Below are 15,577 nucleotides of genomic sequence, written 5' to 3' on the forward strand. Positions count from 1 at the left end.
ACCAAATGTGGGCCAATCATGGGGGCGCCCACCTGGGGTTATATTAGGAGCTATTCAAGAGGACCACCTACAGAAGCAAGGTGACCCCACCAGAGAGGCATTGTAGCGAAGCCCCTGATGTACGGACAGAGGAAAGAGGATAAGAGACCAATAGGAGACAGGCATTTGCCCATAGGATACTGTGGTGAGAGACACCCGCCTCCCCATGGAAGAGGACCACAAAAGTCCTTCATAACAGAGTCAGCTTTAACACCTGGCAGCCATGACTGTCCCAAACACCTGTGACTGCTACAGTCAAGCAAGACCTTCCATGACCCCTGGCCCCTCCTCCTCTTGGCTGCTCCCTGCAGCGCCAAACATAGATGGGTCAGACACTGCAGGTAGCAAGCTGGAATGACAGTGCTGGAAGTCCAAGGACGGAGAGAGAAGAAAAGCTGAGCTCGTCCCCTGTCCCCAGCAGGCAGCCCACCAGTGACCCAAGCTGAGAGACAGAAGTTTAACTATAAATGTAATGTGCAGGATTATATGGAAACGGGCATTTCAGTTACTAAAATGATACATTGTGGGGGGACTAAAAGTGACTAGAAACAAAAACAAGCACAGAAAGGGTTTAAACAGGTGAGAAGTTAAAAAAAAGTGTTTATTGACCATGATCCGTAAGTCTGGCTCCCTCAGCCTGACAGTTACTTGTGCTTTCTTCATATCTATTCCTTGGCAAGGTGAAGCATTTAATGTCCTAACAACAAAGCAGGTGCATAGACAGAGAAAGAACAAAGGACTATAGCAATAACCACCAATCTTTAAAGACCAAAGTTTGGAGACCAAAATCTGAGATACACAGTCTAAGAGAAGCCAGTAAAAGGCAGTGAAGGGTACACAACTTATTATGAGGAATGCCAGCCTGCTCTTCCATAAAGCCTCCCTTTATGCCAAGGTCCGAGAAGGAAAACCAGCATAGACGGGACACGTGATAACGTACGCTCCGTTACCTGTCGGGGCTGTGGTGTCGGCCTTCTTGCTCTCCCGGGCCCCCTTCTCGGCCCACAGGGACACCGTGTACTCCACGCCCGGCCTCAGGCCCGTCAGGACGGCGCTGCTCTGCTCCTTCCCCACCGGCATCTGTCTGATCTCTTGGTCGTCCGCAGAGGTGTAGCGCACCACATACCTGTCAATGGCTGCCTGCACCGGGTCCCAGGAGACAGTGGCCGTACTCTCTGTCACCCGGTCAGTCACCAGGTTTGTTGGGCTGTCGATTTCTTTAAGAGAGAAATGAAAAAAGAATTTAGCCTTTACCACTCTCTAGCTCCTGAAAAACCAGCACATACACAAACAAAATGATGGTCTCAACAAACTTCAGTCTGTTACACACCAGTGATTGAGAATAACTAAAAACTTGAATTAAATAAGGGGTCTGAAATTCAAAGAATGAGCTTGTAACATTTAATGAGACGTAGAATTTTCAAACAAAGCCAACAGATAGATCAGCTCTATAAACTTTTCTCACAAGTTGCTTTGGGATAAAAAGACTTGGTCTTCACATTCGAATTTCTGCTTTATCCTGGATTTACATAATACACTGTTCCAGTTCCTGACTCCTTGCACCTGAAAACAATTACACTTAATAAATCTCTGTATCTGCTCTTATATGTTCTTTGGGAAGAAAAATATCCTGGAAGTAGAAGCTGCCAGTTCTTTTCATATAAAACATTATGTGTGTGGTCAAGGAACCAGGAGATTTTTTTAACTGATGGTATCTGAGGTCTGGGTTAATAAAAATAATCCTATTTGTAGACTCTGTCTGGGTTTCTATGTGATTAAACTGGGTTAGAACCTGGGCTCCACGGTTTTCTGGTTGCTAACTTTGGACAAGCAAGTAATTTAAGTCTTCATCTCCTCCCCTCTCCAAAGAAGGAAATATTAGTATCTACCTCATAGGTTATGGTGAACAGTAAATGAGATATTGCATAGTAAATGCTTAAATATGAATTGTTATTATTAATGGCATTTAATGTATGAAATATCACATTCTTTTCAAAATGTCAACCCTTAGAGTCAAAACTCCAGGCATTCTGAGATATGGTTGGCATGCCTTCATTATCCTGGTTCAAAAACCACCTCCTCACAAGGCTGCATTTCCTGTGATAGCACCTGCGTTTCAGACCTGCACACGACCGCTTGCCAAGTCGGCAGGCAGCCGGGTGGACTGCACGGCCACGTACGATGACTCGCCTTACGGAGCACAGAGTTCAGCATGCACCTCGGACATCTGACACGTGGGGACAAATGACTCAGCACCCAGGACTCTGAGCTGCACCACTACTGCACCACTCTCACTCCCCCCCCACCAAACCACTGGAGATCACCCAGCCCGCCATGTTTGCACACCTTAGGCCTCTGCATGTGCCACCTCCACTGCTAACTCCCACCTGTCCTGCCAGGTTCTGTCCAGGTGTCACCTCCTCCCACAGCCTGCATGGCCCCTCTCCCACCCCAGTCTGTGGTAGGTATCAGTTTATCAGGTCATGCAGCTCCAGGGACATCTGCTTGCTCTAGAACAGCAGTCCCCAACCTTTTGGGCACCAGGGACCGCTTTCATGGAAGACAACTTTTCCACAGACCAAGGAGAGGGGGGTGGTTTCAGGATGATTCAAGCGCATTACATTTATGGTGCACTTTATTTCTATTATTATTACATTCTAATATATAATGCTCTAGAACATAACTCAACATACTTCATGGTTTTTGCTTGTCTTCTCTACCCAGAGCATTGTGAATGCCATTCAGGCATGACCCATGTCCTCCAGCTTTGCAGCCCAGAGCCCAGCGCTGTGCCTATAGCAGCACTGCACCCTGGGGCTCCCGCATGCTGGGGCTCACTCATGCCTCCCCACCTGAGGGAAGGGAAGGTTCTCTATTCCAACTTCTACTGACTCACATGTTCTTTCTTTTCACAACACTCAAAACCTTAGTGAACAGAAAGTCATGTATAATGTAAACCAGGAGGCAGCAAACTATAGCCCATGGGCCAAATCTGACCCACTGCCTGCGGACCTTTATCAAAAAAGGTTTTACTGGAACACAGCATTACCAGTACGTGTGTATGGTATCGTCGGTGGCTGCTTGCACTCCTCAGTGGCAGAGCTGAGTATTTGCAACAGAGACCATCTGGCCCCCAAAGCCAAAAATATTTACTACCTGGCCCTTTATAGAAAGTTCATGGTGCTGATTTTAAACAAATTTAGATCTCACTGCCCTTACTGTCAGCTTCTTCTCTCCTCCCATGGAGGAGAGGTCAGCTCTCTGAGGCCCACCTGGCTCTAGAGGCTGTGCACCACAAAATGTTTCCAGGGCCAAATGCTAATTAACATTCTAAGAAATCATCATTGCTATCACTTATATAGCATTCACTACGTGTCAGGCATTTTATATGAATTAACTCATGTAACCTTCCCAATAATTCTATGATGGAGACACTCATATGCCTCATTTTACAGATAAGAAACAGAGAAGCCAGTTGCAGTGGCTCACACCTACAATCCCAGCACTTTGGGAGGCCAAGGCCAGGAGTTCGAGACCAGCTTGGGCAACATAGCAAGACCCTGTCCCTACAGAAAATTAAAAAAATTAGCCAGTGTGGTGGTATGTGCCTGTAGTCCCAGCTACTTGGGAGGCTGAGGCAGGAGGATTGCTTGAACCCAGGAGTTCGAGGTTTCAGTGAGCTACAATTGCACCACTGCACTCCAGCCTGGACAACAGAGCAAGATTCTTCCTCAAAAAAAAAAAAGAAGAAGAAGAAGAAGAGGAGAAGAAATGAAAGAAAAGAAAACCGAAATTGAGGAACAGAGAAGAAGTAACTTGCCCAAAGCCACTCAGCTAATAAATAGCAGAGCTGAGATTAAAACCTGGACAGTCATGATTCTGAAACCACATTCCTAATTACTTAATTGCTTCTCTGAGAGCCTCTACACTCTGTGACTGTTCAGAGCAGAGCCCAAGTCATAAGTGGATCCTTTCCCTCTAATTTCCTGCCAAGTGTTTTGGAACCTCAAGTGGGCTCCAGGATCAGAATGCTCTGAATTCAGGGATGCACCAGAGGATTTAGACAGAAAAAATGGGCAGCCTACGTCCCAGTATAGTCCCAGGACCCCTGCAGGCATGAGCTGAGCAGAATGACTGGGTGAAGTATGGGGACCTTCATTGTTTCTAAAAATCATAAAGTCAGAATGGGTACATTTGGTGAATGTTGACTCAGGATGCAAACCATTTCCACAGTCTGAAAGAGAGCTCCGGATTATATGCAAAGTGCTTGTACAGCCACTGCAAACTGTGATAAGCATTCAAATTCCCTGTCAGCCCAATGTTTTTTTAAGTTTTCACATCTAAAAAATAAAAATTAGAAAGTTTTACTCTACTCCAAGGGAGTTTGCATATGGAATTCCAACCCAAATAAGTAGGACCGTCTGCATCAAATAAAAAGGTTGGTCTCTTTTGTTTGAAGTTAAAAAGGAAAAGATTCATAATTATGAAATTCAAAATTGCGTTTTTAACCTTCCCCCGCCATCCCTGCAAACAAAAGATCTGATGCCAGGTGAGCAATGACCTCCTGCTTCAAAATTCAATCTTCTCCCTGCCATGAGGAAACCTGGTTATGCTCCCGTTACCTGTGAGGGCCTTGGTGTCAGCTTTCTTGCTCCCCTGGTTGCCCCTCTCGGCCCACACGTAGACTTTGTATGCCTCTCCCGGCTTCAGGCCCGTCAACATGGTGCTGGTCTGGTCCTTGTGTACTGCCGTCTCCTTGCTCTCCCCATCAGCGGAGGTGTAGCGCACCATGTACTTGTCTATGGCAGCCTGCACCGGGTTCCAAGAGACAGTTGCAGTGTCTTCTGTCACTCGATCAGTGACCACATTGGTTGGACCATCAATTTCTTCATAAAAATACATGAGAAGTAAAATCAGAGAAACCATTTGGCTGGTCGAGATCATAGATGCGACCTAGTTCAATGGTCTGTCTATACAACGCAAGAGGGCCTCTCCATCATCTGTGACAGGTAAACAACTGGCCTCTGCTTGGACCCTAAACTGAGAAACATCTCCCTGATGGACGAAATAATCCATTCCACTTTCAGACCGCTGAACCCATCAGAGAAAACTCCTTCAGGTGTAGCAACTTCAAATGTAACTCCTTCAACTGTGTCTACCCCAGGTGGACATATAGAATCCATCTAATTCCTCTTCCAGGAGACCACTCAGCAAGTATTCAAGAAGAGCTCTCATTCTCCTTCCTGACTCTCTTCAAATCAAACACCACCACCTCTCCTACCCATTCCTTCCAAATTATAGTTTCTAGACCTGACACTTAAATCTAGACATCATCCTTTCTTTCTCTTCTCAAATAAAAATCCCCAAAACACAGTTCATTCATTCAGCAACAATTCATTGAATGTTCATTATGTGCCAGGGACCATGATGACACTCAGGAGTCACCAGTGAGCAAAATAGTCAGAAATTCCTGCCCACTGGAGTTTATATTCAAAAAGGACCAACCAGAGCAATATGCCAGCCATGCCGTAGACACCGTGCTGAGCCCATGGCCTTAGAAAATCCCTAATTTTTTTCACATATGTCCAGGCTAACCCACAGGTTCTCAACCTTTGTCAACTTTGGGCACCTGCTAAATACCACCACCAGAGATTCTACTTCAGAAAGTAGAATAAGTAGATAAGACCTGGCATCTCTATTTAAAAAACAGGCCAGGCACGGTGGCTCATGCCTGTAATCCTAGCACTCTGGGAGGCCAAGGCAGGAGGATTGCTTGAGCTGAGGAGTTCAAGACAAGCCTGAGCAAGAGTGAGACCCCATCTCTACTAAAAATAGAAAGAAACTAGCTGGACAACTAAAAATACATAGAAAAAATTAGCCAGGCATGGTGGCGCATGCCTATAGTCCCAGCTACTTGGGAGGCTGAGGTAGAAGGATTGCTTGAGCCCAGGAGTTTGAGGTTGCTGTGAGCTAGGCTGATGCCACGGCACTCTAGCCTGGGCAACAGAGTGAGACTCTGTCTCAAAAAAATAAAAAAATAAAAAACAAATAAACAAAATTCCCCAGGTAATTCTGATGTACAGTGAAGGCTGGGAACCTCCATGTTAAGCCACATCACCCCCTTTTTTTGCATGTCTAATACATTTTCTGTAACCAACATTTATTCTTGTTATATTTTATCTTATCAATTCCATGTATAATTTAGTCTTTCATCCAACATGCCCTTTTCTTTCCAGCTTCTTATCATTTGGGAACTTAATAAGTGAGCTATCTGGGCACATCCATCAAGGTTGCTGACAAAGAATGAAGCTGAGTCATGCCATGAGAACCCTCCCTACGCGCAGATTGGTGTCCTGCTGGGTAACGACACACAAAACAGCTTCTTACTCTCGGATACCCAAGCATTTCTCCTTCCTTTCCATGCTGCTCTTGTTCTCTTGGCTGAAGGCTCTCCAGAGAGAAGTTACAACTTCCCATAGTCTCACTTTAAAAAAAATATTCTGTAGAGATGGGGTCTTTCTATGTTGCCAGGCTGGTCTCAAACTCCTGGCCTCAATCTATCCTCCTGCCTCAGCCTCCTGAAGTGCTGGGATTACAGGAGTGGGCCACCACGTCCAGCCAACCTCATTTTTTAACATCAGCTACAATGCACCTTTCTCAAGCACAACAGCAGCATTTCATTCGTGTGCAAGGAAATAAAATACATTCCATCACCAGAGGCAGTGCATGTTTCATTTAGTAAATCAACTGCCATTTATTGAGTATATGCTAAGTTCCACATACTTTTCACATATTACTTTACCAAATCTGATAGTAACAACACAAGGCATTTATCAGGTTTCCCATGTACTAGTTTGGCAAATGAATAATGGCATTTTTAGAGCACTAACTGCATGACAGACTCAGAGAAGTGAGATAACTTTCCCACGGTCAAGTTTGTGGAATGGTCATCACTGACTCATTCTACAAACATTCACTGAGTGCCTTCGTGGAGCTGGGAATTGACAGGGCTATGGGTAGAATAGTTGGGCCAACGTTTGAACCCATTCCTATCTAACAAAGACTACATATTTCCACTTTATATCCTAAGCAGCACTATCATCCACCTTTTCTTTTGAAACAAATAATAATATTAAATTATAAGTAAAATCAAGTGTGATCTGAAAGGTTGCTGTAATCTGAGTCCAGCAGCAGTAATAGACTAGAACTTCGAGAGACAACGAGAGAAAGAAAATGGTCTTGTTCTCTTGCCTCTGGGAGATGAGCACCTGGCACACCTCACTGGTAGGGTGTCAAGAATGAGAGTGGGCAACCAGGATGCAGACACCCACCTTCTGGCCCTGAGGACATGTCAAGGATCTCTGCAGGCTCAAGCAGGTTCTGAGAGAATGTTCAGGAGAAAGAGTGCCCAACAATAGAGAGGACTCTCTTCTTGGCCTGTTGCTTCTTTCAAAGCAAGACATAATTCTGCACACTATAGGGAAGGGATAACAAGAGCACTCCAAAGGCTGGAGAAATTAGTGATGAACTGGGAATAGAAAAGACAGACTGGGGGAAGAAGAGAGCAAAGACGCCCTAAAATTTTTGCTCTTAAAGTCCCTGACCCTCACCATCTCCAAAGCAACACACATCTGTATAGCCCCGGATCCCAGCAGTGCCTTCCACGCCCTCCCCCTGTCCCAGGTCAGTGCTTTTTAATGTAGCTTCTGGAACCACAGCACAGGCCCATGGCTGTGTAGGGTCGGTGCTGCCTGCGTGTGCTGAAAGATCTATCGCACCCACGTGGGCTGACGGAGGAAACAGCAACCAGCCCTGGAGCTCCCTTTTCCCCTAACAGCCCCAGAGCCTTCAAGGGATGGAGAAGAACAAGGAAAAGGCATTTGACTATGAACGGTGGGTAGGTAGAACATACCACACCAGAGTTACAGGAGATCTGGATGTTTAAGCCCAGAGAGGAGACGTGACTTCTGCAAGCTCACAGGGCCAGTTAGGGGCTGGGCCAGCCTAGAACTTAGGGCTCTCTGCCCTCTGCCTCCCCGCTTCTCTCAACTCCCTAACAACAACTTAAATGAGAAGGAGGCTCTTCACAGAGCTGCTCTTCTTGATAATTCTCAGGATGGGAATCAGATGCCGAGATACAGGAATGGGAGGAAGCCCTCAGAGATGGGACCACCACAATAGGCCAGATAGCTGGGAGAGGGCAGCTCTGCAGGACTTAAACCTCCCTCTCTGCCAGTAAAATATATGAGGATCATTAGCAGTTTTTCCATGCAATGAAGCCTTGCAGTAGCTGCAGTAGCTGGCCAAGTCACAGATGAGTCACAGCTGTAGCCGCAACTGCAAGACAGGCTCTGCCTAGTCCAGCCCCAACGTCCTTGTCAGGCTGCAACTCCCCACCTGCTAGACACTAGCAGCCCTGGTGTGACCTTTCCTGCGATCATTCAAGGTCGGAGAGATTTAAGGCAAGACTTGTAAGGCTTGATAAGTGGGACTTTGAGTACGTGTGGTAGTTAGAATAAAGGTGAGCCCCACTTCAAAGACATCTAATGTGCAAAACCTGAACACAGTACATGGAAGAGGTTAGTTAGTTAGGAGCTCTGTTTGCATCAGGAAAGTTTGCTCCACTTTATAACAAGATTCAGCACAGGGCTGGGTAGGGAATGGCTGTTCTCAGTCTAGGCTGTAACACACAGCACACGCCCACACTGCAGCGCATGGCCACAGGCATTAGGAACAGGTTGCTCCATTCACAGCGGCCACCTGTGAATTACGCAGTTGGTGTGGTAGAAAATGGTGCAGGCATGTTGTAAAATCCATGAGACATGAGCTTAGGGGCAGAGATAGGGGGCAGGGTTATGTTATTGATTAGAAGGTTGGTTCATGGACAAGGTTCCTCTGGACTACAGTCCCTATGCATTCCATGACCTTGCTTTCACGAGCCTCCTCTCCTGCCTTTCCATTGTGGCTACAAAATTATTCAAAAGGCACCATTTGTAGAGAGTGTGCTTGGAGAGATCAAGCCCTCTTCCTACTGTCCTCTAGTTTTGCTTCTGGAAAGATTATCAACGTTTGTCTCAAGCAAACCTAGGTTCAAATGCCAGCTCAGCTATTTATTAGTTCACCTGGAGTCTCCTAAATGCTGTAGGTTTCAATGTTCTCATCTATCAAGTGGGAATAACAATGCTTGCAATGCTATTATAAGGATTAGAGACAATATTCATAAAGCCTCACAGTATACAGAAGCCCACCAGAATACAGTGGTTACTCGAATGATAGAGACGGTCATTGCTCTTCAGCCACGGGCAGTGTGAGACAGGAGTTCTGGATGTTGACAGGAGCTCAGCTTGGAACATGGAGTTTGGGAGGGGAAGTTTTAGGAGGCTAGGCCATTTCAATGGAGCATTGTGTTTGGGTATCAGTAACAAGTGAAAACGATAAGAAGAGAAGCAGATCTGCTATTTCATCATAGCATAGTCCAGTGGGAAAAGTTCTGAGGAAACTGTTGACAAGTGAATATGCCAGGCCACAGGCTCTGCTGCACAGGGAGCTGATGAAACAGAACATAGCAAGCCTTGTTTCACGCCCACCAAAGGGAGGCATGACTTGTAGATGTTATTAAAAGAATATCATACTCATGAAAAAGAATAAGAGAGACGACTTTAAATTCATTCAACCCAACCCTTCATCTTATAGATACAAAACCTGAGGACAAAAGGATGGCATCACCTCTCAGTCTGTGGCCTGCCTAGCTGAGCCGCGAAGTGTGGCTGCAAGTGGGGGAGGGTCAGATGGCGAGGTCCAGAGACATTATCCCAAAGACACCAGCCTGGCTTGTGCTTGCTGCCCTTGAAGCTGACCTGCTTCTGAAGGCTGGCCTTTCTGGAAGGCGCCTCAACGCACTTTGAGTGTGTTAACAGGGTGAGGACTTTCCGTCGGCTCTTTCCCTTCTGTGGCATTGGTCCCACTGGGTGATTTGCTAAATGGAAAATACCTGAACTGTGTCATTTCCTCCCTGCACATGCTCATGCTGTTCTTAAGATGCACTGTCTTTTCCCATCTTGTGGGATGCAAACCATTTGGAGCAAATAGGGATTCTTTTTTCCCCTGAATTTAATTAACAGTCTAGCCAGGTTTGAGAGTGTTTCCTTTTGTTAGAAATTATAGTGTCTTTTTCTTTTTTATGGTGGTAAGACATGTGACACAAATTTATTTGCAATCCAATAAAATATTCCATCCTGCTTTTAGGATATAATTGACAATAAAAACACTACTTGAACGGTGACATTCTAGTTGGGATAATATACTGGAAAGGTTAACTAGCAAATCAAGGCTATATGTGATTAAATGCTCTAGGAATTCACAGGCAAAGATGGCTGGCATTTAATGTGGTCACAGAAGACTCCAATGGAGAAGTCAAGTTTTAACCCAGCCTGGAAGGATGAGTGGCATTATTGCTGTACTGCTGTAAATCCCTGCAGGACAGGCACCATGGCTTATCACCTCTGGAAGCTTCTAAAGTGACCACACCTCTTTTGCCTAACTGTACTGTTCAATAAATGTTTGTTGAATTGAATTAATTGGTAGCTAAAGAAAACAGCAGACAGCTTTCTAGGCTAAGGTAACAACATGAACCCACAGTGCAGAGATAAGGCTCCTGTGTTAGGAAGCTCCAGGAACAGTCTGGCTACAGGAAGTAGTGAGACTATCAATGGCCCAGGTTGGACAGGCCCACCTAGGCCAAGATAAAAGGATTATACCCTATCCTAGCAATGAGAAGCCACAGAAACTTTTTTAGTTAGGGAGTAAACAGTATGAAAATTAACCACAAATAATGAACAAGAAGGATAAGAGATGTGATATTGTGATTTATAATAAGAAACATATTTGGTCTTGGTCACCTGGATTCCTGGCACATGGCTCCTAAATCTTTGAACCCTTGGAATCTTTGAAGCGGTAAGTGTTGTTTTGTATGCTAGTGAGAGGACGGATGGCTGGGGGCTCCTGGAAAGTCTCAGGATGAGAGAGTGGTTGCAAGGGGAACCAACCAAGTAATGAGAGGAACTTTCAGCCCCACCCCCACCCCTGCTGGGGAGGGAAAAGGTGCTAACGGTTGAGTAATCACCAGTGGCCAATGATCTAATCAATCTTGCCTACATGATGAAGCCTCCATGAAAACCCAAAAGGACAGGGTTTGGAGAGTTTCTGGGTGGCTGAACGCAAGGAGGTGCCTGGATGGTAGCACAGCCAGAGGGGGCATGGAAGCTCCGTGCCCCTTCCCACATACCTTGCCCTGTGCATCTCTTGCATTGGGTATTCATCTGGATCCTTTGTAATGTTATTTATAATAAATGGGTAAATGTAAGTAAAGTGTTTCTCTGAGTCTGTGAGCCTCTCTAGCAAATTAATAGAACCTGAGGAGGGGTTCATAGGAACCCCTGATTCATAGCCAGTTGGTCAGAAGTACAGGTCACAGCAGGAGATTGCTATTGGCATCGGAAGTGGGGGCAGTCTTGTGAGACTAAGCCTGTTGGATCTGATGTGTCTCCAGGTAGATAGTGTCGGAATTGAATTGAATTACAGGACACCCAGGTGGTGTCTGATGAAGAACTGATTGGTGTGCAGGGAAAATCCACTGCCAGAGGTGGAGTGTTCTGTGTTGTGTTGACTGTGTAAGAGAAGAAAAGTATTCATTTCTTGCAGGAAAGTAAAAATGGGAAGCACTTTAGCTTTGTAGCTAAGCCCAAAGGCTTTGACTTGGACATCCTGGGTTCAAGCCCCAACTCTGTCCTTCCCAGATAGTCAATCTTGAGCTTAACTTCTCTAAGCCTCAGTTTTCTTATACATGACCTAAAAATAATAAAAGTACCTGCTTCACAGGATTACTGTGAGAACTAAATGAGATAACCCATGACAAGTGTTTAGTGAGTATAATGCCTGGCATATAGTAAGCTCTCAATTCACAACTCCAGAGAAAGCCACCGGAAGCAAGGGAAAAACTTGTCATTTTTCAACTTACTAAAACGTTTCATTAGTCCACTATTCAGGCAGGCTGCACAGTCTATATAGTCTAGGTTGTAAATTAAATTATATTTTGTCCTTTGTAATTGTCCAACCATAACTCTTCCAGACTCCAGATATGCAATATTAAGCAGCTAAGATAGGGATTTCCATTCTCACACCACCTCACCCCTTATTCTTACCACCCCAACACGCGGCCTCCAGGACAGAATTGGAAAGAACTAAAGAACTTTTCAAGGAAGACTCAAAATTCAAAGACCCCTTCATTGCTGGCCCCAAATATTAACCTCCACCTGTGGGGTTACGTCCAAGATTACGGGTTCCTAACTTGGAGAAGGAGCCAGAGCTATTGCGGGAGGCTCACAATTCAAGCATTGTTTAAAAACTAAAAGTTACATAGGGTGTCTTATGTATATGACTACAATGTGCTCAAATTCTGTTCTGATTAATAAATTACAAATTCATTGTTAAATGTTACTGATTTATAACGTTTTATCATCGTATATTTTCTCAATATACAGATGTTAAACATACCACTGTTGCCACGTGAGGGTCCTTAATATTTTTTGACATTCTAAAACAGACTGTCTGAGTGTGGTCATCAGGAAAAAATATAGACGTGAAAAGAACAAATTATAGATCACCTGTCTTTAGGTAATACTGAGCTGTGTTCCTACATCCAAAACAGTAAGTACCTTAAAAACAACCCAGTGATTGAAACTATTAAAATAACCAGGAAGGTATCAGAGATGGTCTTTTCCTTTGATCCCAAGATGCTGGGGAAGATTTTCAATGGCAAGAAAAAATTTGAAACAGAAAAAGGTTTCGTTCTCCTCCCCCACCCCCCACAAATAGATGTTAGTACATAAAGGTATAGAATCCTCTACATGCAAATCCCAGAATTTTTATCCAGAGAGGAGTCAGCCAAGAAAAATATCAGACTGCGAACATGATTAAATGTTGATTGTGCCCCAAGTGGCTCTCACCTGTCCTGCCATTCAGGAGAATCGGCTTTCCCTCCAGCTCTCCTCGCATGGGGACCACTGTGATCTTATACTCCGTCCCGGGCTGCAGACCTGGAACCAAGCAGCCAGGCTGGATGTGAGGACAGGCTCCAGGCACCGCCACCGCCAGTGCTGCCCTTCCCAGGGTTTCTCTTGCGAGGGGAGAGGCGGGTGAACGAAGCCCCACAGCACAGTGGAATCTGAGGCCTCACCTGGGCCTATGGGTTGGGGCAGGGGAGGGGTCAGAGCAGGGGCGATGAAGACCACGGTGCTCCCATTCTTTGTTGGTGTTCCCGTTCTTTGCTGGGCCACCTAGCACTTATGTCCCAATTTTATTTAAAGCCCCAAATGTTTTCCTGCCTCCAAATATCCTTTTCCCTCAAAATTTTCTTTTTTTTCTCATTGTAATAATGAGTCTGGATTTTTTCCCTTTTCTTTTTTCTTTTAAATTACTTCCCTGTAGAAGCGATCTGAATGATTGTTCCCCATAGCACAAACATTCAGACTCTGGTGGCAGAATGCAAGCAGAGAGCCGCGTGTGTGAGGCACACAGCCTCATTCTCCACTCCGCAAGCCCAGAGAACCCCAGGATGTTCTCTCAAGATGGAACTCAGGGCGTGGACGGCACGACTCAGCCCCAGAGGAGAATTTACCCTGACACTAATAAGAATCAGGGCCCTTCACTTTCCTGGGCCCCTTCCAAGGCCCTGTGCCTGATTGGCTGTTCATGATTAGGTGTTATTTTTCTTTAAAAGAGCCCTGGAAATTGTATAAACATCAAGCATTGTACAACTTGATCCATCCCGCAGCCCTGTTTCCTTAGTGGCCATGTGGGTTCCAGCTCTCGGCAGCATCAGCAGAGGCAGTGAGATGGGGACCCCCACCCCGGGTCTCCGGACACAACCATTCTGTGCATCATGCTCAGCAAACCAATCTCAAAATCCCTCCCCCTCCCACACCCACACACGCAGTTCCTCCCAAATGCATGTCTGTACACCATCAAGACCGTCCTGAGACACAGACAGGGTCTTCAAGCAGCTTAGCTGACTTGGAGGACATCTCAGAAGTGTAACCTGATAACCAGGTGCCCTGGGATTGCAGCTCTGATGCCGGACCAGAGTGTATGGGCCTCCAGGGTGGGCTCATGTCTGGGAGTTTCAGGGGTCAGGGGTCAAGTGTGATTCCTAAGGCCCCAGGACCCTCTGTGTACACTTAAGTAGGGCAGAGCTGGTAGCTTCTACACACACTGTCCCCATCTCAGTATCCGCAGCAAACACCTCACATCCTCAGTGTTGGCTCTTACCAGTGATGTCATATCGGCTCTTGGGGTCACTGCTCTTGGGCACAGTGACCTCAGCCACCTCCTGCCCTGTCATGGGGCCATACCGCAGCTTGTAGTAGTCCACCTCGGTTGAGGGGTTCTCCCACTCCACATCGAGGGAGTTCTCGGTCTCCTCTGTCACCCAAGCGGTGCCAAGCACAGCAAGGTCTAGGGCGGGATCCGGGAGGCAAGAGAAAGCAGTGAAGAGCAGAAGTCCCAAAGGTCTGTGACAAGCCACTGGCTACCAAGTCAGCTCCCTTTCTTGACATGTTGAGAGCTGGCTCAGCTCCAGGACACAGTCCTTAACAGGTGTCTTAGAGCTACCAAAGTGATTTTCCATGGAGGGCAGACTGTCTTCTGGGAAAGCCTCCACTGCCCCCCTCATGAGGTGCCATGCAGCCCTCCCTGGCCCACAGTGACTTTGGTCAAGTCCAAGCTGTACCTCTCAGGCCGGCCACCCAAGCCACTCAGCCCAGGTCTCAGACTGCTCTGGACTGAATGCCCACCCTTCGGCTGCAGAGGCCCTGCCCTCCAAGATGACCTCAGGATGAGAAGCACAGTCCTTCCATGTGAAGTTAAGGAAAATGCTCGGCAGATTTTCTAGAGTATAACATTGGTGAGATAATACAACCAGCTCCTTCCTCCATCTCCCACATTATAGCCCCTGCCTCTCAAATTCTCCTCTAAGCATGAATCCTAGGCAAAACTATAAAGTAGGTGAATTTTAATTTGGTCCCTCTCAGTATCCTTCCTGCACCTTCTACCAAATTTTAGCACTGCCACCAGGTACCTGGTATTCTCATGCTGCCCAATCTATCTGCCCAGTGAAGGAGGAGAATTACTGTATACATTTATTCATAGTTAAGTATTAACAGCTAAATGTTTACCCTTCCACTCAAAAAAATCCATGAAATTTTAGTGATGAATACAAAGGAATGCATCACTGATATGGCTGTAAGGGGAAAGTCTTTTCTAAGGGGGGTGGGAGGGCTGAGGTCTTTTGGGAGCACTGTGAATTCCAGCAGCCACGTCCCAGGCTGATGGAGCCTGGCCTTGTAAGTTTGTAACAAGGAAGACAAATGCCCCGATTCTCCGCCTTGCCCCTCCCTCAGTCACATCCCCACCTGCACCTCCTTGGTGGTGTTTCCACCTAGGCCAACGGACCCCTTGTCAGGATGTAGGACCGGGAATTTGT

The 15,577-nt window shown here is 46.1% G+C and overlaps 1 protein-coding gene across 1 annotated transcript in view; it reads right to left on the reverse strand.

The window, feature by feature from the left end:
- TNN (tenascin N) overlaps window positions 1-15,577 on the reverse strand; it is a 58,728-nt gene that overhangs the window by 37,799 nt on the left and 5,352 nt on the right. The window contains exons 4-7 of the mRNA XM_045546534.1: window positions 14,365-14,550; window positions 13,044-13,133; window positions 4,662-4,925; window positions 990-1,256 (exon numbers count right to left, since the gene is read on the reverse strand). Of these exons, the coding sequence (XP_045402490.1) occupies window positions 990-1,256; window positions 4,662-4,925; window positions 13,044-13,133; window positions 14,365-14,550 (807 nt within the window). The remainder of the gene's footprint in view (window positions 1-989; window positions 1,257-4,661; window positions 4,926-13,043; window positions 13,134-14,364; window positions 14,551-15,577) is intronic.

The sequence above is a fragment of the Lemur catta genome, chromosome 3 (assembly GCF_020740605.2).
Source record: "Lemur catta isolate mLemCat1 chromosome 3, mLemCat1.pri, whole genome shotgun sequence".
NCBI classification, from domain to species: domain Eukaryota; kingdom Metazoa; phylum Chordata; class Mammalia; order Primates; family Lemuridae; genus Lemur; species Lemur catta.